We start from the raw sequence: 26,503 nt of genomic DNA on the forward strand, positions 1-26,503 counted from the left end.
TTAATGGTATACAATAACTACAAGTTGATGAATAAGACATGCACAACCACTGGGTATCTTTCATTATGAAGACGATTATGGCTAAAGGACTGAATATTTTCTATCAAAAGTAAGGGACTGATCACCTCATCTTCCACTGTCTCTAATATACAATCTCTACATTAAATTGAAAACAGCACTGGTTGGCAACATGTCATCATAAGAGATAACCAGGTGATGCACATATCTTACACAATAAAACTCATAAAATTGTTCAGTCTTGTGTTTGGTAACAAGGTACCCTCTCTTAAAAAGCTTTTTCATAATGAGCTAAATCTGACACACACAGATCTGGTCACTTATTGTATTTATTGAGGTTAGGAAATGTATGCTAAACTTGCTTGAACAGAAAATTCCATCTAAGAAGACATCTAGGCATCAAATGTTAACCAAGTCATATATTTGCATATCACCACTTGAATTATAACACTATCAGATACATGTATGTAACTTTAGCCTAGCACAATTTAGGAAGATTTTGTATTAATGCCATAGGCTTTAAAAAGGGAAAGTACTTTCTATGGATAAACAGTTCAAACAGCTGCACAATATCTTTTATTTATTAAGTTTTAATATGTCTACATAATATTCTTCCTCTCACTTGCATTAAAAGCAAGTAGTTATCAGGTAGTCTATTATCAGCAGTAACATACTGTATTAATAAATTAATCCTCATGTTGTATTTTATTTAAAGGATTCTCCGGACTCTTCTGCCATTCCTTTCGTAACAGTTGTTTCAGCTGAGACAGTCGCAAGTTAGGATTCTCTTTTTTAATTTGTGGAAGTCTTTGTGTTTCAAAAGCTTTGAATGCAGCAGCCATTCTCCTCTCTGGGTGTCGATCAGTTGAGTCATCTTGGACACTGGAATAAGAAAAAAGATAAACTGCAAAAGCTGTTATTTTTGCAACTGCTATAAAAAAATACAAGAAATGCCTGATGCCTATGTTTTCACATGGAAGAAATTGCGAGAAAAACAATACTATACAGGCTATCTATAAAATGACTTTAAATTACTGATGTGGATAAAAATATGCTGAAAATGCTATTTACAACATCAATTAGTCCAAAATTGGAATATTCATCTGTTGTATGGTGTTTGCATGTTCAAAACTATGTGAATCAGATAGAAAAAGGTTCAAAGAATAGCTAAAAAAAATATGGGCTATGATGAAAGGATGAAAAGACTAAAGATTTTCATGCTAGCTGATACAAGGAAAATAGATATAATAACAGACAGTATAAACATTATTAAAAGATATAAAGGAATAACTTAATTATTTTTTTATGACTTTACCTTCAACAGAGATAACAGAGAGGCAACAGATGAAAATTAAGAAAAAATGGAGCCAAAGGAATACATACTGGGATTTTTTTATTTTTTTTACAAATTGTGGTGCAAGAATGGAATAAATTGGAAGGAAAGGTAGAAAGTGTTACATCCTCACTTGTTCAGAGTGTAGGCTCTCTTCCCATTTCCAGGACAAGTCCAGCTAACCAATTTCCTCGAGTACCTTCATAAATGTTACCTTGTTACATCCCAAAAGCACACCAATCAATCAATCAAGTTTATTCTCTATAAAGATTACAATACAGGGTTTATATATTATAGGATATTGTTTACAATGTGTGGTTTACATATTATAAAATACTAATTACAGAGAGGGCCACTATCACACCTAGCATGACTAGGCATTTTGGGCAGACTAAGATTAATTCAAACTCTATATTGGTACAGATTATGGAGCATGTTGATATTAAGGCTAGGTAACTGCATTACAGTTCGTAAATTTAGCAATGTGAATGGTTTCGTCTTGGTACAATACATAGTTTCTATTAAAGCTCCTATATTGGAGTTTCTCAGGCAAACTTATGACTAGTTAAAGATTCATTAGGTAATAGTTTTATTACGTATTTCTATGATTACAGTCAATTGGGTGAGTGTAAGTGTGAATTGTGGAGAATCACAGGTATCAAGAGTAGGTCTAGGTTGTTTTTTGTGTGTGTATGATACAAGAGAATAGATGGTTATCATGTAGTTAGCTGACGGTGGGGTGTGTCAGGGAGGTAAGATGTTTTCTAACGGTAGTTTTGAAAGTGATGGTTGTGTCTGCAGTTCTAGAGTTTTCAAGTAGGGTGTTCAAGATTTTAGGTCCTTTCATGTACATTGAATTTTTGTATAGATTTAGCTGGACACGGGAAATATCAGAGATTTTTGTGCCTGGTGTTATGCCTGTGGGTCCTGTCACAACTATCAAGAAATGTTTTAGTTCAGGGTTAATATTGGAATTTAAGGTTCTGTAAATGTAGGCTGCACAGTAGTAAGTGTGGATGTTCCATACAATGAGTAAGTTTAGATCTTTGAAGAGTGGGGGGATGGGGGTTGCCTGGGATTGGATTGCGTGATTATTCTTACTGCAGCTTTTTGCTGGGTTATTACAGTTGCTGCTGTTGATCCCCAGGCACAAATAGCATAGGTGAGGTAGGGATGGATGAGTGAATAGTATAGTGTGCGTAGGGCTGACTGTGGCACATAGTAACATATCTTGGAGAGGATCCCAACCGTTTTGGATACTTTTTTTGTTATGTGTTGGATATGGGTGCTGAAATTCAGGTTGCCCTCATTACGATTGGCAATAAGAGTGTTGTCGATCTTAATGTTAAGTTGTGCAACACCTGCTCTGTTGCCAAGCATAATATAGAAGGTTTTATCAGTGTTAAGTGTAAGTTTATTGGCTGTCATCCAGGTAGATATTTTTAGTAGCTTCTCGTTAACAATGGTGTTGAGTGTGGCAAGATTTGAGTGGGAGATGACATAAGTCATGTTGTCAGCAAAGAGAACAGGTTTCAGGTGTTGTGATATGTTGGGAAGATCACTGATGTATAAGAGGAAGAGCAGGGAACCAAGGACACTTCCCCTTGGCACTCCAGTATCAAGTGGCTGTGTTGACGAGGTTGTGTCTTTCATGGTGACGTACTGATACCTATTAGTAAGGTAGGATTTGAAATAAGCAAGTGCATGGCCTCTTATACCATAATGGTCAAGTTCGTGGAGTAGGATGCCGTGGTCTACTGTGTCAAAAGCTTTTCTTAGGTTGATAGAATGTCCTAATGGATATTCCTTATTTTCCAGTACTGTGTAAAGCAGATCTAGCATTTTTACAATTGCATCATCTGTGCTTTTATTTTTTCTGAAGCCAAATTGGCAGGGGTTGAGTATGCTTTGTGCTGTTATAAATGAATATTATCTCTTGTGCACGAGTTTCTCAATGATTTTGGATAGCAATGGTATTGGCCTAAAGTTGTTTACATCTGTGGGGTCACCACCCTTGTGTATTGGTGTAACCCTTGCTGTCTTGAGTCGTGTTGGGAAAGTGCTAGTTTCTAGTGACTTTTTAAAAAGTCATAAAATAGCATGCAAAAGGACATGGGACACTCGCTTGTATAATAATGGTGGGACGTGAGACAGATTCCCTGAATTATTTTTAAGTAACTTAACAATCATGGTGACTTCAGTGGGCTCAGTAGGTGCAAGGAGGAGTTCCGGAAATTCCCATCTAAGTAATCACTTGCTCGGGCGTTGGTACCTGGGATTTTACTGGCGAGATTAGATCCTATGGTTGAGAAGTCATTTATCTTGTTAACTGTATCAATGGGATGCAGTGGTGTTTCGTTCGGTTTAGTTAGGGCAATATTCCTAGTTTATTTCAGTTTGTGGGTTCTCAGAATCTAAGAGAGTGTTTTCCAGGTCTTTTTTATATCTCCTCTTGTTTCAGTGAATCTGCTGGAGGTCACAAAAGTTACGGTACTTATAATAATAATTTTTATTTCTACAAGTACATGTACAAGGTATACAGACCTAGCTGACATCAATGACATACTACTACATGCAGAGCATTTCGGGCAAATTATGTCAATTTTGTCCCCAGGATGCAACCCAAACCAATCAGCTAACACCTAGGTACCTATTTTACCGAGAGGTGAATAGGGACAGCAGGTGTTTTAAGGAGACACGTTCTAATATTTCCACCCATACCAGAAATCGAACCACAGACCTCAATGTGTGAGCGGAGTGCACTATCAATAGAGGTATGCGACACCATGCCTCAAATCTGAGCTAATGTGCTTACACAAGCCTGCTGGATATTCAAAACCTTCTTCACTTCCTGCTTCCAACCCTTCCTGGGATGACCCCCGCCCTTCCTTCCAGATTTATATACCCTAGTCATCATATTTTGCTCCATCCTCTTAAGTGTCCAAGCTACTGCAATAACTAATTTTCATGCCTCTAAATTATATTTTTGGTAACTCCACACCTAACCTCCAATCTCTGAATTCTCTGTATAATATTCACACATCACCTTCAAACATGACATCTCCACTGCCTCCAACCCCCTCACTGCAACATTTAAAACCCATGCTTCACACCCACATAACTGTGTTGTAACTACTATATTCTGATAGACATCCCTTTTTTGTCTCCAGGGATATCCACAGATGCCTTAATGCACCACCCACCTTTTCTCCACCCTCTTATATTAAATGGTGTACCTCACCTTTCATAAACCCATCTGCTAACAGGTCCATGACCAAATATACAGACATATTTACTTCCTCCTTACTCCCTTTCTCCTCTAGTCTAACAAATCTCTACCAAAGCTGGTTAGGTCTGGGCTACCTCTATAAAGCAAAAAATCACTCTAAAGTGAAACATGACCTTTTTTTCACTTTCAAATGCATATAAAAGACTGATAACATGTTTACACTATCATATATTAAGTGAGCAATAGAGCTAGGCCTAAAAAATGCATATACAGTACAACATTACTTACCTTAAAATATTTTCATATTTGGCTTATAGTGAGTGGTGAATATATTTATTGTAGGTAGCCTGAATAAATGAAGAATGGGTATGATTGAAAACCACTGTATTAGCAAAACACTGTAAAGCAGGGCCATCCTGTATATGAATAAAAGGCACATATACAAAGAAAACAATACATTTCGTAAAACTTAAGTGTTTTTTTTATAATTCAGCCTTAAGAATATCATAAATATTAAATCTACGGTTCTTGATTAATTTCCACTAAGAAAATATGAGCATACACAAAATACGAATGCATTTGGTAAAAAATAGAAACATTTATTTAAAATAATATGTTTGAGTTGTAATTGTTTTACATGAAGGTAGGATTGTTGGTGCCTTTTTCTGTCTCATAAATACATAAAAACTTACACTTAGGTCACACTACACATGCATGTACTATAAGCATATATACACACACCCATCTGGGTTTTCTTCTATTTTCTTAATAGCTCTTGCTTTTCTTTATTTCCCCTTTTCTCCATGGGAAAGTGAAAAAGAATTCTTCCTCAGTAAGCCTTGCATGTAGTAAGAGGCAACTAAAATGCCAGGAGCAAGGAGCTAGTAACCTCTTCTGTATAAATTACTAAATTTAAAAAGAAAAACTTTCTTCTTTTTAAATTTATAAAGAAAAACTTTTGTTTTTCTTTTTGGGTCACCCCTGCCTTGGCAAAATACAGCTGGTGTTGAAAAATAAAATTGTTTGAATATTTGCAATAATTGTGACTGCAGATCAGTGTCAGTAATTAATTAACTGGTTCTTATGGAGCAATATCCTAAGTTTGAGCATCCTAAGTAGGGGATCTAATGTACAGTACATAGAGACTTCAAGGAAGTGCAGAAAGAAACATCAGATTTATGTAGAAAATAAAGCCAAAAATAAGGTACAGAATTAAAGAAAATTATTATTATAATCAAAAATTAGTGTTAAACAGAATTTAAGAAAAAACAAAAGTTTTTTTTTTTATTATTAATCACTTATCTTAAACTGTGCACCTTATTTTGTTAATAAGATTCCTCTGAAAGATAAGGCCAGGTTAACCTTAACATATTTATGGTGTTTCTTTTTTTAACAACCTCAACAAACAGCTGCAGGATGGAGACTGGGTTTTAGATTTCAAAGAAGTGTACAATTTTTAATTCTAATAATTTTGTAATGTATTTGGGTACATTCAGACATCTTTTCATATTTTATTACTTACCTCAATGCAGACAATGCAGCGTCAACACCACTTGCAGACACAACTTCATCGATTGTTCTATTGAGGTTTTCAACCAGGGGTACATCTAAGTGGGTTTGGATTATTTCCTTCTCTGTTTCTGCCTGTTTTTCTTTAATTTTCTGAAAATGTAAATAATGAAGCACTGTACTGTAAATAAGTAAAAATAAAGAATCAAACCAGAATTAATATTATAATTTTATTCTGTAGCTGTTGTGGTTTATTTGTATTTTAACCCTTTCAGGGTCCAAGGCCCAAATCTGGAGTCACGCACCAGTGTCCAAGAATTTTCAAAAAAAAAATTTGTTATTTTTTCTTATGAAATCGTAGAGAATCTTTTTGTGAAGGTAATAAAACAAAAAGTACGAAACTTGGTGGAAAATTGACGAAATTATGCTCTCACGAATTTTGATGTGTCAGCGATATTTACGAATCGGCGATTTTGCCGACTTTGACTCCCATTTTAGGCCAATTACATTATTCCAATCAACCAAATTCTTAACTATTTCACTAGTATTACTTCTATTCTATCGATTGAGCACAAGAAATCGCCAAGTCAACTGTTTCAACTACAAAATAAAGTGATCAGAAATTGTTAATTTGGCCAATTTAACACAAAGTTCAAAATATTCCAATTTCAAAATAGGGTCCAGAATGAACAATGTAGGCATTCCTGGCACTAAACTAACATTTCCTCTGTTCATTAGTTATGTTTTGAGGCTTTACAAATAAATTCCATTTTTATTTTTTATTCACATAATGAATTTTTATTCACACCAAAACATAGAAGATTTACTGTTATGCAATACTGTAATAATTGTATAAATATCATCACCATATTTGTGAATGTATATTAGACCCACCAGCTGACGTGTATTAGACGTGTGAGGTCGTTTGTTTACTCTTGAATATCGGCAAAAATTTAACATTTCTGCTACTTTGAGCTCAGTTTCAAGCCATTTCCAGTGCTAAAACCAATCAAAATCATCTCTATTTCTGTAATATGTCTTCCATTCTATCAAATGAGACCAAGAAATCGCAAATACAACTATAAAAAACATACGAAAAAACACTGCAAAGTTGCTGTTTTAATCGAAAAATCATGATTTCATTTTTTTCTCTCATTATACACAGTGTGCTGCAGGATCTGTTTTATGTGGTGCACACATACCACATAGATGTATTCTCTCATATCTAGGCCCAAATGTACCACTCACAGTTTATCAGAGTGAGCTGAGCTCATGGCGTAGATCTACGGTTTGGACCCTGAACGTAAAGCCGTAGATCTACGGGACGGACCCTGAAAGGGTTAAACAAAGTTAAAAGGGAAAAGTATTGCTATTTCTATAATATGATATTCTAAAGTATTTTCACAATACAGTGTTTGATTCAGGATGCATTACACTTCATCAGAGTACTATAATTAAAGTTTAATAAAGCACTGGATAAGAGTCATAGAAAACAGTAATTTAACCAAGCTGGTAATTTTACAAACACTATTTTCTCCTAGCTTTTTCTTCCTTCTCCCTGTCTTATTTCTCATACCTAGTTCTTTTTCCTCAGTTTGCTCCACCCCAACTCGCCCACCTATTTCTCTGTCTAATTTAACAATTCCAATTTCTCGGTTTTACCCTCTCTGTCTCAATGTTCTGTCTAACCTAACACTTTCAATTCTGTCGATAATGTAACACACACACACTCACTTTTTCACTGTTCTGTCTAATCTAACAAATGTACTGTACTTGCTCATTGTTCTGTTTAACTTAACTGCTTATACCTCTACTCTGCAGAAAGTAAACTTCACATCTCTAATCACCAACACAGGTAGTCAATTACCATCAGTTAGTGTTTCGTTAACTTTAGTGTATACATTCCAGGATGGTATCTGTTCATCATGTGTTTACTGGCCATTGGTACTGGTTTCCTTGCAGAACAAGCTTCTATTGGGACAACATTCCTATCTGTTAAAACCTTTATCAAATCACAATGACTTCTTGAAGTTCTGATCTTAGCAGATGAAAACTGACCCAACAAGACCTTTGCAAATTGTGTCTTTGTTTCACTATTCTCAGCATCATGTCATTGAGTTCCATGGCATAATATTTCTTTTTTAAGGCATATTTCCAATTATAACATGAGATTTTATGGAAAAATGGATTTCACTTAGTGTAAATTCCACTTAGCATTACTTTCCTCTTAAGATGTGTGTGCTGTACCCATCATATGCAACCAACACCAAATTTATAAACTTTTTAAAATACTAAATTAATAGTAATATTGTACAGTACTTGTGTTAATTTCCATTATAAAGCTCACCTGCAACTGGTAGGCTGTCACCTTCTGTGGTACTGCAGACTTAGGCGTGATTTCTGCCACTTCAACCTCTGCCAAAGCTCGATTCTCTGCTTTTCTTTGTAATTCTGCCTGGCGCTTCTTGTCACGATCCTCCTGTGGGCACATTTCATCAAATTTTTTTACTCTAGTACTTATATTATTCCTGGAATACATACTTAAAAATACAGATGAACTAATATTGTACAGGTGCTTCTCACTTAACGATCAAGTTCCATTCCTAATTATTATTATAATCAAAAAGAAGCGCTAAGCCACAAGGACTATACAGCGCATTCCATTCCTAAGAGTAGCTCAGTAAGTGAATTGGTTGTTAAGCGAGGAGCATACTGTACTGGTAGTGGGTTTGTGTCGACCATCTTTAGATATTGTTTGCACCATTTACAACATTTTTAATAAATTTTAAATGTGTATACAATACAGTGTACTTTATACTGTAATAAACAGAATAGAGGAAATCAGCTCTAATATACATTACTTGGGTTTGTATACTGGTCAGAGAGCTGGTCATAAGTCCGAGTGGTTGTTAAAGAGGTAAGTCATTAAGTGAAGAGTGTCTGTAATATAATAAGGGAGGGCCCCAGTTTACAGCACTTTGCTTCTCGGCTCTTTGCTAATACAGACATTTCAAATTACTACCTAAAAATTCGTTTATATGGCTCCTGATTCGCTATCATGGCCTGAGCTCCCAGCTGGGTGTCCGTGCGTCATTTTCTTTCATTTTGTTTACATTCTCTGAGCTCTACATCTCTCTCAATTCTGTCAGGAAACTTTCCAAACTTTCAAGCATTTTATATATACAGGAGGGCCCTGCAGAGAAGTCAGATCTGAGTGGGATATCACAAAAGTTGTGTTATAAGAAGGGTTACATGAAAAGGGCATACATTTATATTATATATACAGGAGGGTTCTGCTTACACAGCAGGCCAGGTTCAGGGCTATTGCTGTAAAGCAAAAATCGCTGTACATTGAATGTGGCCTTTTATCACTTGCAAATACATATAAAAACCTGATAACACTTACACTATCATATTAACCCTTTGACTGTTTCGGTCGTATATGTACGTCTTACGAGCCAACGTGTTTGACGTATATATACTCAAAAATTCTAGCAGCTTCAAATCAAGCAGGAGAAAACTGGTAGGCCCACATGTGAGAGAATGGGTCTGTGTGGTCAGTGTGCACTATATAAAAAAATCCTGCATCATGCAGTGGATTAAAATGCCGACTTTGAGGTGTATTTTTGTATAGTTTTTATGGTTATATTCTCATTTTCATAGTCACATTTGATAGAATGGAAAACATATTATAGAGGTGATTTTGATTGACTTTACTATGAAAAAGATCTTGAAATGGAGCTCAAAGTAGGGGAAATGTTTGATTTTTTCCAATGTCCAAGAGTAAACAAATGCACTGCGCACACTGACCACACAGACCCATTCTCTCACATGTGGGCCTACCAGCTTTCTCCTGCTTGATTTGAAACCGCTAGAATTTTTGAGTATAATGTACATACGTCAAACACATTGGCTTGTAAGACGTATATTTTTTTTTTTTTCAACAAGTCGGCCGTCTCCCACCGAGGCAGGGTGACCCAAAAAGAAAGAAAATCCCCAAAAAGAAAATACTTTCATCATCATTCAACACTTTCACCACACTCGCACATTATCACCGTTTTTGCAGAGGTGCTCAGAATACACAGTTTAGAAGCATACACATATAAAGATACACAACATATCCCTCCAAACTGCCAACATCCCAAACCCCTCCTTTAAAGTGCAGGCATTGTACTTCCCATTTCCAGGACTCAAGTCCGACTATATGAAAATAACCGGTTTCCCTGAATCCCTTCACTAAATATTACCATGCTCACACTCCAACAGATCGTCAGGTCCCAAGTACCATTCGTCTCCATTCACTCCTATCTAACACGCTCACGCACGCTTGCTGGAAGTCCAAGCCCCTTGCCCACAAAACCTCCTTTACCCCCTCTCTCCAACCCTTTCGAGGACGACCCCTACCCCGCCTTCCTTCCCCTATGGATTTATATGCTTTCCATGTCATTCTACTTTGATCCATTCTCTCTAAATGACCAAACCACCTCAACAACCCCTCTTCTGCCCTCTGACTAATACTTTTATTAACTCCACACCTTTTCCTAATTTCCACACTCCAAATTTTCTGCATAATATTTACACCACACATTGCCCTTAAACAGGACATCTCCACTGCCTCCAACCATCTCCTCGCTGCTGCATTTACCACCCAAGCTTCACACCCATATAAGAGTGTTGGTACTACTATACTTTCATACATTCCCTTCTTTGCCTCCATAGATAATGTTTTTTGACTCCACATATACCTCAATAAACCACTCACTTTTTTTCCCTCATCAATTCTATGATTAACCTCATCCTTCATAAATCCATCCGCCGACACGTCAACTCCCAAGTATCTGAAAACATTCACTTCTTCCATACTCCTCCTCCCCAATTTGATATCCAATTTTTCTTTATCTAAAACATTTGATACCCTCATCACCTTACTCTTTTCTATGTTCACTTTCAACTTTCTACCTTTACACACATTCCCAAACTCATCCACTAACTTTTGCAATTTTTCTTTAGAATCTCCCATAAGCATAGTATCATCAGCAAAAAGTAACTGTCAATTCCCATTTTGAATTTGATTCCCCAAAATTTAATCCCACCCCTCTCCCGAACACCCTAGCATTTACTTCCTTTACAACCCCATCTATAAATATATTAAACAACCATGGTGACATTACACATCCCTGTCTAAGACCTACTTTTACCGGGAAGTAGTCTCCCTCTCTTCTACACAACCTAACCTGAGCCTCACTATCCTCATAAAAACTCTTTACAGCATTTAATAACTTACCACCTATTCCATATACTTGCAGCATCTGCCACATTGCTCCTCTATCCACTCTATCATATGCCTTTTCTAAATCTATAAATGCAATAAAAACTTCCCTACCTTTATCTAAATACTGTTCACATATATGCTTCAATGTAAACACTTGATCTACACATCCCCTACCCACTCTGAAACCTCCTTGCTCATCCGCAATCCTACATTCTGTCTTACCTCTAATTCTTTCAATTATAACCCTACCGTACACTTTTCCTGGTATACTCAGTAAACTTATTCCTCTATAATTTTTACAGTCTCTTTTGTCCCCTTTCCCTTTATATAAAGGGACTATACATGCTCTCCGCTAATCCCTAGGTACCTTCCCCTCTTTCATACGTTTATTAAACAAAAGTACCAACCACTCCAACACTATATCCCTCCCTGCTTTTAACATTTCTGTCATGATCCCATCAGTTCCAGCTGCTTTACCCCCTTTCATTCTACATAATGCCTCACGTACCTCCCCCACACTTACATTCTGCTCTTCTTCACTCCTAAAAGATGGTATACCTCCCTGACCAGTGCATGAAATTACTGCCTCTCTTTCTTCCTTAACATTTAAAAGTTCCTCAAAATATTCTCGCCATCTACCTAATACCTCCATCTCCCCATCTACTAACTCCCCTACTCTGTTTTTAACTGACAAATCCATACTTTCCCTAGGCTTTCTTAACTTGTTTAACTCACTCCAAAATTTTTTCTTATTTTCATTAAAATTTTTTGACAGTGCCTCTCCCACTCTATCATCTGCTCTCCTTTTGCACTCTCTCACCACTCTCTTTACCTTTCTTTTACTCTCCATATACTCTGCTCTTCTTATAACACTTCTGCTTTGTAAAAACCTCTCATAAGCTACCTTTTTCTCTTTTATCACACCCTTTACTTCATCATTCCACCAATCACTCCTCTTTCCTCCTGCCCCCACCCTCCTATAACCACAAACTTCTGCCCCACATTCTAATACTGCATTTTTAAAACTATTCCAACCCTCTTCAACCCCCCCACTACTCATCTTTGCACTAGCCCACCTTTCTGCCAATAGTCGCTTATATCTCACCCGAACTTCCTCCTCCCTTAGTTTATACACTTTCACCTCCCTCTTACTTGTTGTTGCCACCTTCCTCTTTTCCCATCTACCTCTTACTCTAACTGTAGCTACAACTAAATAATGATCCGATATATCAGTTGCCCCTCTATAAACATGTACATCCTGGAGCCTACCCATCAACCTTTTATCCACCAATACATAATCTAATAAACTACTTTCATTACGTGCTACATCATACCTTGTATATTTATTTATCCTCTTTTTCATAAAATATGTATTACTTATTACCAAATCTCTTTCTACACATAGCTCAATTAAAGGCTCCCCATTTACATTTACCCCTGGCACCCCAAATTTACCTACTACTCCCTCTATAACATTTTTACCCACTTTAGCATTGAAATCCCCAACCACCACTACTCTCACACTTGATTCAAAACTCCCAATGCATTCACTCAACATTTCCCAAAATCTCTCTCTCTCCTCTACACTTCTCTCTTCTCCAGGTGCATACACGCTTATTATAACCCACTTTTCACATCCAATCTTTATTTTACTCCACATAATCCTTGAATTAATACATTTATAGTCCCTCTTTTCCTGCCATAGCTTATCCTTCAACATTATTGCTACTCCTTCTTTAGCTCTAACTCTATTTGAAACCCCTGACCTAATCCCATTTATTCCTCTCCATTGAAACTCTCCCACCCCCTTCAGCTTTGTTTCACTTAAAGACGTATATATATGACCGAAACAGTCAAAGGTTTAATAAACTTACACACCGTGCTGGTATGCAGGTACAGTGGAACCCTGAGTTTCGGTCATAATCCGTTCCAGGAGCTAGGCCTAAAGTCAAAATGGCCTAAAGTCAAAGTAATATTTCCCATAAGAAATAATGTAAAACCTAATAATTAAACCGTTCCACCCAAAAATATTCACAAAAAAATTTTTTTTTAAAGAATAAATACTATAGTTTTACATACAGAAAACAATGAGAAATAAATATAAAGCACTAATTTTGATGGATAAATGAACATTTAAATCAGTTTTACCTTTATTGAAGGCTCTTGTTGGAGTATGATAGAGGCAGGAGAGTTTGTTTGGAGGCAGCACAAGATAGTCTTCAATATGACACTAATATCAACTCTATGGCTTATTTATCTAGCACACTTCATCTAATATAACATAATAAACAATATCAACAACACAGAAACATGATATATACAGTGAACCCTCAGTTAATGTCTTAATCCATTCCAGAGAGCTAGTCTTTAACAGATTTAGCCTTTAACCAAATTAATTTTCCTCATAAGGAATAATGGAAATCCAATTAATCCATGACTCACGAAATCGTAATGACACGATTGCAAACAAACCATACCCTGGCCGGGATTGAACCCGCGGTCAGAGAGTCTCAAAACTCCAGCCCGTCGCGTTAGCCACTAGGCCAGCTAGCCACAATAAGATTCGTCCAACTAGGTATATTTCTACACCATAGGAAGGTTAGCACAGGCACCACTGTGACCACAAATGCAAGTTTTTACAGACGAATCTCCAGCTAGCGTGGCCGTGACGAACTCTAGCTCAAGTCCCTTCACTGCCGTCAACATGACTCACGAAATCGTAATGGCTAGTTGGTCTAGTGGCTAACGCGACGGGCTGGAGTTTTGAGACTCTCTGACCGCGGGTTCAATCCCGGCCGGGGTATGGTTTGTTTGCAATCGTGTCATTACGATTTCGTGAGTCATGTTGACGGCAGTGAAGGGACTTGAGCTAGAGTTCGTCACAGCCACTCTAGCTGGAGATTCGTCTGTAAAAACTTGCATTTGTGGTCACAGTGGTGCCTGTGCTAACCTTCCTATGGTGTAGAAATATACCTAGTTGGACGAATCTTATTGTGGCTAGCTGGTCTAGTGGCTAACGCAACGGGCTGGAGTTTTGAGACTCTCTGACCGCGGGTTCAATCCCGGCCGGGGTATGGTCAATTAATCCATTCCAAACACCCAAAAGTATTAGACAAAATAATTTTTTTTACATGAAATATACATTTCCCTACACAGAAAACAACGATACATGCACAATAAAACAATAATAACATTACACTTACCCTTATTGTGGACTTGTTGATGAGTGATGAGACGGTAGGAGTGCAGAGGATGCAGGTGTTCTATTGTTTGAAAGGGTTATCCCCTTCCATAAAGACTTCAGGTAACAAGTCCTTTTCTGGGGTTACCTCCCTTCTTTGTTTTTTAATGCCACTAGGACCAGCTTGTGAGTCACTGGACCCCTGTCATGCAAAATATCTGTCCAGAGACCTCTGTTTCTCGCGTCCCTTTAAGATTTCCCTAACATGGGCCACAAGAGTGTCATTGTACAAGTTGCCAATATGGCTTGCAACAGCTGTGTCAGGATAACATTCATCAATAAATGCTTGCAACTTTCTAAACATTGTACACATTTCCTTAATCTTAGACGAAGGTAACTTCCTCCTCCTCTGAAGGAAATCCCTGAGCTTTGGTCTGATGCTGTTGCACTCCACTCTCATACTTTTCTATTATCTCCTGTTTTAATTCGATAGTACACCTCACCCTTTTTACCACAGGGTTGGCACTCAAAGCTTTCTTTGGGCCCATGGTGGCTTTTTTAGCAGTTACAAGCACTAACAACAAGGGAATAATACAAAATACATCGCATGTACATGTTGAATCATCCTCACTGGCTTCGTAAACAATGGCACACTGGCTGGTACACGGGGTGAGTGGCCGGGTCTGTTCAGGGCGCCGTGCGGACACATTCAGGATGAAAGCTCTTAACCGAGTTCTTGGGTGTTATCCGAGCCAATTTTTTTACGCCAAAGCAAGGCGTTATCCAATTTTGGCGTTAGCCAATGCAGGCATTGCCCGAGGGTCCACTGCACTCAAGAATGAATAAAATATATTATGTCTCTCTCTCCCCCTAACCGACAAGTGTTGCTGTGTTGTTTGTTGTTGGGTGTATAAGGGCCACTAAAAGATAAGCCTTACAGTTTCGTGCCGTCCTTTTTCTATCGATTAATCGCTTAATTTACTTGATACACTGTTAATGCTGCACATTATCGCTGGCTGGCACTATAAATTTTATCGACTCGTGCTGCTTTAGTATGATACATATCGAAGAATCACCAAAGAAGGCACATTCTCCCCTCTCTCTCTTCCTCCTCCACTTTGTTACTTTGCTACATGGTTACTTATTTCACAGTTACACTGCAAAAAAAAAAAATTGAAAACAAGCAAAATGCTTGGATGTATTAGCAGAAGCTTCCTCAGCCACTAAGAGATAAAGCCAAACTGACGTGCAAGCGGCCCCAGCTGGCGGATGGACGCATCCCAAATGGCTGATAACCGGGCACCAAAAAACCGGCTGATAACCGAGTTGGCCGATAACAGAACCGGCCAATAACCGGGGATCCACTGTAGTAGTATGTCAGTGATATCAGCTAGGCATCACTGTACTTGTAGAAATAAAGATATTATTATTATAATACTGTATATTATTATTATTAAATAGAGAGCATTGAGACAGGAAACTCAACTAGAGATGTAAACAATTTATAAAACTGAAACATTCAATAAAACCATAAAAATCATCCCAGAAAACACTTCAAAGTTGCTATTTTAAACAAAAGACAAAATCAGGGTTTTAATTTTTCCCATCATTCACTCCTTGGGGTAGGATTTTTTTTTGTACAGTGCACACTCACCAGACAAACCGTCTCTCATATCTAGGCCAAAATTTACTGCTCTCAGCTTATCTGAGTGAGCTGAGCTGAAGGTGTAGATCTATGTGGCATCAATAACAGATCTAGATGACAAGACAGTGAAAGGGTTAAGTGGTGCTGGAATTCCTGAAATATCAATACCACTTCTTTCACTGTAAGAGAGCAAAAAGTGTGGAAAAAAAAATACCAGAGATAAAAAAAAATAACTTAATAAATTAAAATAAAAATTAAAGAACAGAGAGGCTGTCACTCCAGTCAATAATAAGGAAAACTAAAAATCAAGACATAATATGTAACAAAAAATTATGAAACAATCTTACCTTTCTCGCTAATTTTTTTTTAATTTGTTTGTCATTATCACTCCATAAGGCATCCTCTTCAGCCTGATCTTTCTTCATTTTCTCTCGTGCAGCAGCTTCTGCTTTCCGAGCCCTTGCAACAGCTGCCTTGCTGTTTTCCCCTTGGAATTTTTTGGGCATGTTTTTTGATAGAAAATCTTTTTGGGAAAACAAAGGCAAAAATAAGAGTTAATAGGTCATCTTTTACCTTGATCTTCCACTAATATAAAGTGGGGCCTTCTCAAGCATTAATGATTTGTCTAAGTTCTTTCCATTAATGACAATGCTTACATGATCTTAAAATTTTACATCAAACAAATAAGTCTTTCCTGAGGAAGACACACTTGAATTATCTTCTGTTAACCCTTAAACTGTCCAAGCAGATCTACGTTCACATGCGTAGTGCTCCAAAAGTAGATCTACATTTTTTTTACATATTTTCAAATATAACAAAAAAAAAAGATCAAAGTTTTTTTACACGTTTTCAAATGCAAAAGAAAAAAAAGTAGATCTACTTTTTTTACATACTTTCAAATGTTGAAAAAATGTAGACCCACATTTGGACAGTTTAAGGGTTAAAGATCCAGAAGGGTCATTAACAAATAATAACTCAAGAAAGTTAACCAATATGGCTAATTCTCAATCAGGCCTTTGCTTAAACTGTGGCTCAAAAGAGGTGAGTAAATCCTAGACATGAGTTATTTTACTGTTGGGTGAACAGAGGCAGCAGTAGATGCAGGAGACTTGCCTGTACCCCTTGCCCCACCACTAATATGAGGAAAAGTGTAATAAATTACTCATATAACATGGTAGCATATTTAACTTACACATGTGTTACTTTTAAAACAATCAATGATGATGTATTCCCCACAGTCAAAGCAAGTATTGTACTGTTAGAGTAATACTGCAATTGGCCAGAAATTGAACCTAGGATTCTCTCTGGCCTCTCAAAAGTCCAATACCACCAGGGCACAATGCTAGGCGGCCAATGAAATCACTAGTTTCCTCCTAGCACCAGCTGTACATAAGGGAAGGTAAGCTATGAGAAAAAATTTATTTTAACTCACACTGGATACCAACCTCGAGCAGTACAAATATCAATGCCAACACAGTGGTTTTAATGCAAAGAAAAATAGTACTGCAGCTGGCAGGGAATCAAACCCAGGACTCTCACCAGCCTCCCATGAAGGAAACCAGACTCCTGACACTAGATCGACTGGTACTATCACAGCACACAATGCTACCTGGCCAGTGAAATCACAAGCCAAGTGCATGTATAGTACTGTATATGTACAGTACTGCTTAAAATATTCATGCAAACATACTGTACATTCCAACCTTGGCATTTTTTTTTACTTCTTATTAAACTACGACTCTATTCCAGAGCCAGTACAGCATAAAATATCTATGCACTCATGCTTCCCATTTTGGCTCTTCATTTTCCATTAGACCATACCCCCGGCCGGGATTGAACCCGCGGTCATAGAGTCTCAAAACTCCAGCCCGTCGCATTAGCCACTAGACCAGCTAGCCACAATAAGATTCATCCAACTAGGTATATTTCTACACCATAGGAAAGTTAGCACAGGCACCGCTGGTCTAGTGGCTAACGCGACGGGCTGGAGTTTTGAGACTCTATGACCGCGGGTTCAATCCCGGCCGGGGGTATGGTTTATTTGCAATCGTGTCATTACGATTTCTTGAGTCATGTTGACGGCAGTGAAGGGACTTGAGCTAGAGTTCGTCACGGCCACGCTAGCTGGAGATTCGTCTGTAAAAACTTGCATTTGTGGTCACAGAGGTGCCTGTGCTAACTTTCCTATGGTGTAGAAATATACCTAGTTGGATGAATCTTATTGTGGCTAGCTGGTCTAGTGGCTAACGCGACGGGCTGGAGTTTTGAGACTCTATGACCACGGGTTCAATCCCGGCCGGGGGTATGGTTTATTTGCAATCGTGTCATTACGATTTCTTGAGTCATGTTTTCCATTAGTAATTATTAAAGCAAAATAATATAATTTACATGAAAAGATACACTATATTCTAGAGGGTTATCTACCCAGGATAACTCATAAAAGTTACTGTCATCAGGGGCTATCCACCTTGTTTTCATTATGGTCCTTTAATCTTCTCCCCCCAATGATGTGACCAACAACAGTCAACTAACACCCAGGTACTTACTTACCGCTGGCTGGTGAACAGGAATGGCAAGTATAAGGAAACATGCACAACATTTCACCGTAGAAAGTAAAGTAAAAGATTTATTTCTCTGTAAAGGTTACAATGTGTACCAATTACAATTTTGGTTTGCTAAGTACAAAGAAAGCCACTATCATGCCGGGGCATTCAGGTCAGAGATCGATCCCTGGTGTTTTAGCAAGAGATCTGAAGTTGTCATCAACCATCCCACAAGCATCCCCAAGTCATGAATAAGTTTGGTTTGGCTTTATGCTGGACTAAGTTAGCTTATGTTGGGTTTTGATATTCTCAACTGAATAACTGAAAATTGTTCCCATGACAGTACCATCTATTTACCTGGAGTTTACCTGACTATACTGGACATTTTAAAATAAAATTTTATGGCCCAAATACACTGAGGCTCAACATTCTAAAATTCTAAACTTGTGTAAAGAACATAACATTATAACTAATTTAATGCTAAACCCAGCAATATTAATAACCTTATTTGCATATCATACCTAAGTTTTATTAAGGATTTGGGTAAATAACATTAATATTTTCACAACAGTCTTGAGGGCACACACGTTAAGAACATATATTATTATTATTATAATCAAGGGGGAAGCGCTAAACCCGGAGGATTATACAGTGCCTGGGGGGGGATGTGGAAGGCTTAATTCGGGGAACTGGAGCACAGATCCAATTCCCTAAATCAAGAGCCCCTCACCAACATCAAGGAACCTTCCTTGAGGGGTAAGAACATATAAAATGTACATTATATATATTTATCCTAGGATAACACAAGAGTCAAACAATTTGATGGAGTAATTCCACTGTGGACCCTGGATATTGTAAGCTTATTCAGATACAGGTACACATAAGTACAATTATACAAAGTTAAGTGATTACAATTATCATACACAATAACATGTGTAAATAACCAAGGATAATAAAAAATAAGTCGAAATGACTTATTTCCACTGGGGTACAAAAGGAGCAACACTTTGTGAGGATAACTTTAGCTTCTATATCGCTATATTTGTTACTAAGAGGAGTCAGTAAAAGGTTACAATGCTTAGTTAAGAGTAGTGAAGGAAGCAGACACAATAATGGATGTAGTACTGAGTAATCCTCGTCAACCTTCACCACACTACAGATGGACTGAGTTGACAAACTCTTCTACCGCTTTCTTATTCTTATTAACAAAATTTGTTAATATGTAAAATATGCAAATATTAAACATTTTTTTAGCTAACTTAGTTAGTATTACTGTAATATTATAAAAATTTATAAGTAAAATTTTATAATTCTTGGACTAAATTAATTATCGAAAATTTTAGAAAGAGAGGAGGTCGTTCCTTGTGGAAAATTTTTAATTTTCCGAAACTATAGCGCCTAATAGGTGTTTTATGTGCCGATATGAGTCAAAAATGTATTTGAAAATAGAGTAGAACCAAGAGTTCCCTTTACGCATGCGCGGATGTGCGGGGGGAGGGAGGCGGGTTTGTTTTGAAGGTGCAGAGGAAGCTGGGAAAGCATGGAACCACGAAATTGACATTCACGGCGGCCTAAGGATTAATATAGGACTCATTTCGTAATAGGAAGTGTCGTAACTGTTCCTAGTGGAGAGTGAGGGAACGTGATTTACGGGACCTCGGTAATAGAGTGGTAAAATGAGTGAATAAGGGTAGGACCGAGGGTGACTAGCGCATCGTCATGGACTGTGTCCCGGGGAAAATTACCCTTGGTTTAATCATCACTCATCGGTCTCAGATCTTAATGGAGTGATCTCTGATGTGTATAATAATTATGAGCCATTAGATCGTCTTGTGAATTGTAATGTAATTAATGATAATAACGCTAAGTTAAGAGAATGCGTGAAGTGAAATAAGTCGTTTTGCTCCGAGTGAACACGTTAGACCTCGTTGTTCCCGAGACGAGGAAAGTGAAGCTCCTTGAGTCACGACCTTTAAAGCGGAACAAACCAACGGATACCTCGTCCTGCTGGAATGAGGACCGTGTCGGTGTAGCAGGACATCGAAATGAGATGGTGAATGGAGGAAATAAGGAGTATCAATCACCCACAGTTAAGTAACCCTTCTAGTTATAACAGACTTATGCTGGCCAGCGGTGTTATGTTGTAATTAGATAGGTTAGGAGTGATCCAGCTACATCAAGTGACCACCAGAGAACATCTGGTAAGTGGTGGGATTATGTACAAATGTTTTCCTTGATGGATGTATCCAGGTGTATCCTACCCCCCCCCCTTCATTCAGCTAAACTAATATCATCTATACAGTCCACAATTAATTAGTAGCACTGTACTTGTGGGTGCTATCCAATCCATACTGGTCTCGGATAGATATGGATAAGATTGTGAGGTCGAGGGGACCACTTGCCGCGACCAGGGGTGGTTAAGTTTTCTCACATGTCTACACGGGGTGACTACGGTAAACAATATGATTGTCTCCCAATGAGATTACTGGTATGTATATAATGTTGAGGTACATACAAGTAAACACCCTAGAAAATTTTCCATATCTGCCCGTTGGTCCTTCGAAAACCGGATGCAATCAGTGAAAAAAAAAAAAAAAAAAATTAATTGAATTAATTACTTAATAATTAAGTGACTGATTGAAGGAAGTGGGTGTAGGGTGCACGAGTTTAATCGATCGTGTGATGGATGATAATTAGCCCAATAAATTGCTAGCACATGGGTGGCTAGGATTTATACAAGAGTAAAGTGCAAGAATTACTCTTATAAGGCGTCTACTTAAGTAGTATAATGGGTGATTATTAATTCCCTAACCATGGCTGGGTCTGAGGAAGTTAGTGCGACTGGCAAGTCCATGGATGCCAAAGCAAAGAAAGCATCACTACAAGCTCGGAAGGGTCATGTTACTAAATCATACAAGAAGTGTATGGAGCTAATGAAACAAAACACGGTAAACCCTGATGAATTAAAGCTACACCTAGATGCCTTAGGAAATAGACATGAGTCATATAGATTGTGGTTTAAAGACTATGAAAAAGAGCTGCTAGAGAATTGTGCAGATGATGCTGAAAGGGAGCGGCTGCTGGATCAACATTATGAAGTGGAGGACAACATTGTGTCCTGCAAAACTAAGGCTTTGGAGAAGGTAAAGGGTGTAAACAATGTTGTTGGTCAACCTAGTAAGGAAAGTCAGAGGCGTCTACCAAAACTCCCAGAATTATGTATGCCTGTGTTTAATCCGGGAGAACACTGGGAGGAGTTTTGGTCTATCTTTAAAGCAGTCGTACATGATAGGAGTGATCTTGCAAGTGTTACCAAATTATGCTATTTAAAGGGACAAGTAAGGGGAGATGCGCATGTTCTCATACAAGCATTCCCAAATGTAGATGACTCCTATAGTGAGGCAGTTGACTTGTTGGAGGTCACTTACGGTAACTTGGAGCAAAGTAGGCTGGACCTAGTAGCTAATTTGGCTAATTTGAAGACTCCAGATCACAACCGCAACAGCTTACAGCAATTTAGGATCAAACTAGAAAGCACTCTTAAGACCTTGAGTAATAAATATGATCTGGAGGGAGCAGAGTGGTTGTTGAGTGCCTTGATTCAGAATAAATTGAACCACAAGACCATAGAGTGGTTATCTAACAGATATCACAAGGGTTACTTCAGGTTGGAAGAAATAAGAGTGGGACTGCAAGAGCTAATTGTCCAACTGCAGACCAGCCAACCCATTACCTCTAGGAATACCACGTCTACAGACCCCAGTGCACCTGCCAAGTTCCACAAAGGGAAACCTTATCCTAATATCAATAATCCTAAGCCACCTACTACACGGGGTTACGTAGGCACGTATCAAGTGACAGGTGCCAGTTATAGTGGTTCTCCACCTCCAAGCAAGAGGAGGAAGTACCACAATAAGGGTAGCCCAGTTGATAAGAGGTCAGGCAAAGAAAGGAGAGATTGTATCTTCTGCAACGGTACTCATTTCTCTAAGAACTGTAATGCCTATAATTCATGGGATGTTAAAGTGGAAAGATTGGAAGAGCTTGCTAGATGTATCAGGTGTCTAGGAAATCATAATGTAAGGGATTGCCGTGCTAACTTGCACTATTGTTATCAGTGTAACAAGGGAAGACACCACATAGCTATGTGTAAGGGCAGATCTAATCGTAATGATGGTAACAATAGTACTGATAGTGATAATAACCCGGACACAACAGTAGCCCACGTAAAGATTGCAGCTAACGTCGGTAATGATGGCCTAGCTGAGGTAGCGTTGCCTGTGTTGGATGTGGTGATTAATGATAAACGGCGTAAATCCAAAACTGTAACAGCATTACTGGATCAGGGATCACAACGTACCTTCATAAAACGTAACTGCCTTAATGGGATGAAGGTACAAATGGGAGATCCTGCTATACTCAAGCTATCTGGCTTTCTCTCGAATAAGAAGGCCCAGTCATACGACACTGTTTATGTAACTGTCCGGCTGGGCAATGAGAGAAAACGTATTAATGCCGTAATTGTGGATAGGCTCCCAGAGAAAATATCTACAATAGGGCTTGGTGACGCTACTGAAAGGCTTTCGAGTAAGGTAAATTTGGCACCTTCTGGTATAAATAATGATTCTGTGGGGCCAATAGATATTTTGATAGGTAGTGACCATTATGCCACATTTGTAAAGGGTATGACAAAGAAATGCGGAGTCACCCTTCTAAGGACCGCAGGAGGTCACGTGATGTATGGCAGGCTTCCTCGTACTGATAATGAATGACTGGAGGAAGCCATAAATACAGTTACGGTGTGTCTTACTCATGAAGTATCACCCCAGTATAAATATACTTCAATAGAGGATGAAGTTGAACCTGTGTATAAATTATGGGAATTGGACAGCATAGGGATCAATGTAAATGAAGAAAGTCCAGATGATTCCTTTACTCAAGAACAATACCAGAAGGATGTTAAATTTGAATCTGGACAATACTGGGTGAGACTTCCGTGGAAGCTGAACCATCCAGACCTACCAACTAATTACCGGATGGCGTATGGACAATTAAAGGCCCAGCTCCACGAATTGAGCAAGACACCAGAACTGTTGACTGCTTACGATGATATAATTAATGAGCAGTTAAATAATAAATTCATAGAGGAGGTACCTCCCGAGCAGACCCAGATTCATGGTCACTATTTGCCACACCACGGAGTGAAGAAGGATTCTAAGACCACTCCTCTGAGGATTGTGTTTAATTGTAGTGCCAGGAGTAATAAAAGTGTACCTAGTTTGAATGACTGTTTGATGACAGGTCCGTCGTTGACGGAAAAACTGGGAGACATACTATTAAACTTCAGGGTTAAGAATTATGCCTTTACGGCAGACATAAGTAAAGCTTTCCTGAGAGTGGGTCTGCAGGAGGCTGACCGGGATTGCACTAGGTTCTTATGGCCCGAGAATCCTAGTGACCCACTTAGTCCCCTGAAGACTTTTCGCTTCAGGAGTGTATTGTTTGGTGCTACCTCCAGTCCGTTCCTACTCCAGGCAACGATAAATGCACACCTTAAGCGTACGGGTGGTCCACTGAGTGGAGTAATGGGTAAACAATTTTATGTGGACAATTTCCTGGGGGTGACGTCTACTGAAGAGGAACTAATGAGCATATACGCAGGGGCTAATGAAATAATGCAAGGTGCAAATATGCCCCTGAGGGAATGGAACAGTAATTCGTCCAGTTTAAGAGTTCAAATAAATAAAGACAACCCTGGAGTTGAAGTGTCCAAATATAGTAATGTGCTGGGACTGACTTGGGACACAGAGGGAGACTTGTTATCGTTAAAGTCTAATGACTACAGCATGCCCAATAAATTAACCAAGAGAGTCTTGCTTGCAGAAGTTTCAAAATGCTTCGATCCACTAGGCTTAGTGTCCCCACTTACCATAAGAGGAAAATTGTTGATACAAGAAGCATGGAAGCTTAAGTGTGCTTGGGATGAAACCCTACCTGAGGAATTTGTTGAAAGGTGGGAAGAACTAATAGGGGAATATGTAAAATTACCAATGTTGAAGTTCCCCCGTAATGTGGCCAGTCAAGATGGAGAAAATGTACTCCACATTTTTTGCGATGCTTCGAAATTAGCATATGGAGCAGTCGCTTACCTTCAATGTAATAGTGCCATTTCTCTTGTTATGTCTAAGGCTAAGGTGGCTCCAATCAAATCACGCACCTTACCTCAGTTGGAATTAACGGCCATTTATGTAGGTGTCAAATTAGCCAATTATATAAGAAATAAATTGCGAGAGATAAATATCAGCGACACCGTAATTTGGTCTGATAACGAGGTATCCTTACAATGGATTCGTAATGGTAACAGTAAGATTGTGTATGTACAAAACAGAGTCGCTGAAATCAATCAAATGCAGGAGAAATATAACAGTTTGGGTCAGCATATGTTAACCTTTAATCACATTCCTGGTGACGAGAACCCAGCTGACTTCTTGTCTCGAGGCTTGACTTATGAAAAATTTGTGAGTGCTTTATCGTGGTTTAAAGGGCCAAGTTGGCTGGTGGACAAAATTAACTGGCCGGTGCAAAAGGCACATATTGCTCCTGTCGAAATTACGGTGAGCACCGCTCCGGTCAGTAGTCCCTCCTTAGCCATTGATATGAACAGGTATTCTTCCTTACCTAAGCTGATTAGTGTGACCAGGTTAGTGTTTAAATTTATAAGTAAGATGAATATCTCACATAATTTTCCCCATCCCCTGAAATACTGGCTACAGAGGGTACAAGAAGAAACCTACAGGGATGAGATTAAATTCATGATGGACGGAAAAATTGTGAAAGGCTCAATAATAGAAAAGCTGGGGCTGTATTTAGAGGATGATGTAATTAGGTGCAGAGGCAGGTTACAAAATGCTGAATTGGGGGAATATGCTAAGCACCCTATCTTGCTGCCCAAAACTCATCACCTGACAACCTTGATTGTCTTTAATGCCCATAATAACGTGATGCACGGTGGGGTACAGGATACCTTAAACTGTATTCGGGAAACCTTCTGGATTCCACAAGGACGGCAAAGTGTAAAAGGGGTTATCAAGTCGTGTGTAATATGTCGCCGGGTGGATGCCAGAACCTACATGTACCCAGGTCCTCCACCATTGCCCAAGGAACGCGTGCAGTTGGTAAAACCATTTGATGTGACCGGAGTGGACTATAGTGGGCCAATCATTTTAACAGGTACTTCAGATGGTGTCCCCTTGAAGGTGTATGTATGTCTATTTACTTGTACAGCTACTAGGGCTGTTCATCTAGAAGTGGCTCAGGACTTGTCTGCAGAACAGTTCATACAGCTGTTCCGGAAATTTGCAGCTAGACGATCCTGTCCAAGATTGATGATCTCAGATAATGCCACCAATTTTGTAGCGGGTGCTCAACACTTGATGAAATTAAATAAGAGTGATGATGTACAGTCTTTGTTGACCCAGCGAGGGTGTGTCTGGAAATTTATTACTCCCAGAGCCCCTTGGCAGGGAGGACTGTACGAAAGAATGATAGGTACAGTGAAAAGATGTCTTCGTAAGGTGCTACACAGGAAGAGAATTGATTTGGAGGAATTCCGGGCAGTGTTGGTGGAGGCAGAGAATCGAGTGAACAATCGTCCTCTGTCATACATGAGCGACACTCCTGACGCGGAGATACTGACTCCCTCTCACCTAATATGTGGACAAAGGTTAGAAGCTGCACCTATCTATAGAGATAATCCCGAGGGAAGTGATGAGG

General features: G+C 38.6%; 1 protein-coding gene across 6 annotated transcripts; it reads right to left on the reverse strand.

Annotated features, from left to right (window-relative positions):
• Positions 1-601: 601 nt before the first annotated feature.
• Positions 602-19,940, reverse strand: LOC128690867 (coiled-coil domain-containing protein 124). 6 transcript variants are annotated; one of them, XM_070088289.1, is made up of 5 exons: positions 19,856-19,940; positions 16,535-16,710; positions 8,437-8,568; positions 6,103-6,242; positions 602-900 (listed from the first exon to the last, which is right to left on the reverse strand). In XM_070088289.1, the coding sequence occupies exons 2-5, from the start codon at positions 16,691-16,693 to the stop codon at positions 705-707; spliced, it is 627 nt and encodes a 208-aa protein (XP_069944390.1). In that variant the 5' UTR covers positions 16,694-16,710; positions 19,856-19,940; the 3' UTR covers positions 602-704. The 6 variants fall into 6 exon arrangements, with proteins under 6 accessions (XP_069944390.1, XP_069944389.1, XP_069944392.1 ...); XM_070088288.1 differs by having other exon boundaries at positions 19,804-19,939; XM_070088291.1 differs by having other exon boundaries at positions 19,874-19,898.
• Positions 19,941-26,503: the final 6,563 nt, after the last annotated feature.

Source organism: Cherax quadricarinatus, chromosome 24, assembly GCF_038502225.1.
Source record: "Cherax quadricarinatus isolate ZL_2023a chromosome 24, ASM3850222v1, whole genome shotgun sequence".
Lineage (NCBI taxonomy): Eukaryota > Metazoa > Arthropoda > Malacostraca > Decapoda > Parastacidae > Cherax > Cherax quadricarinatus.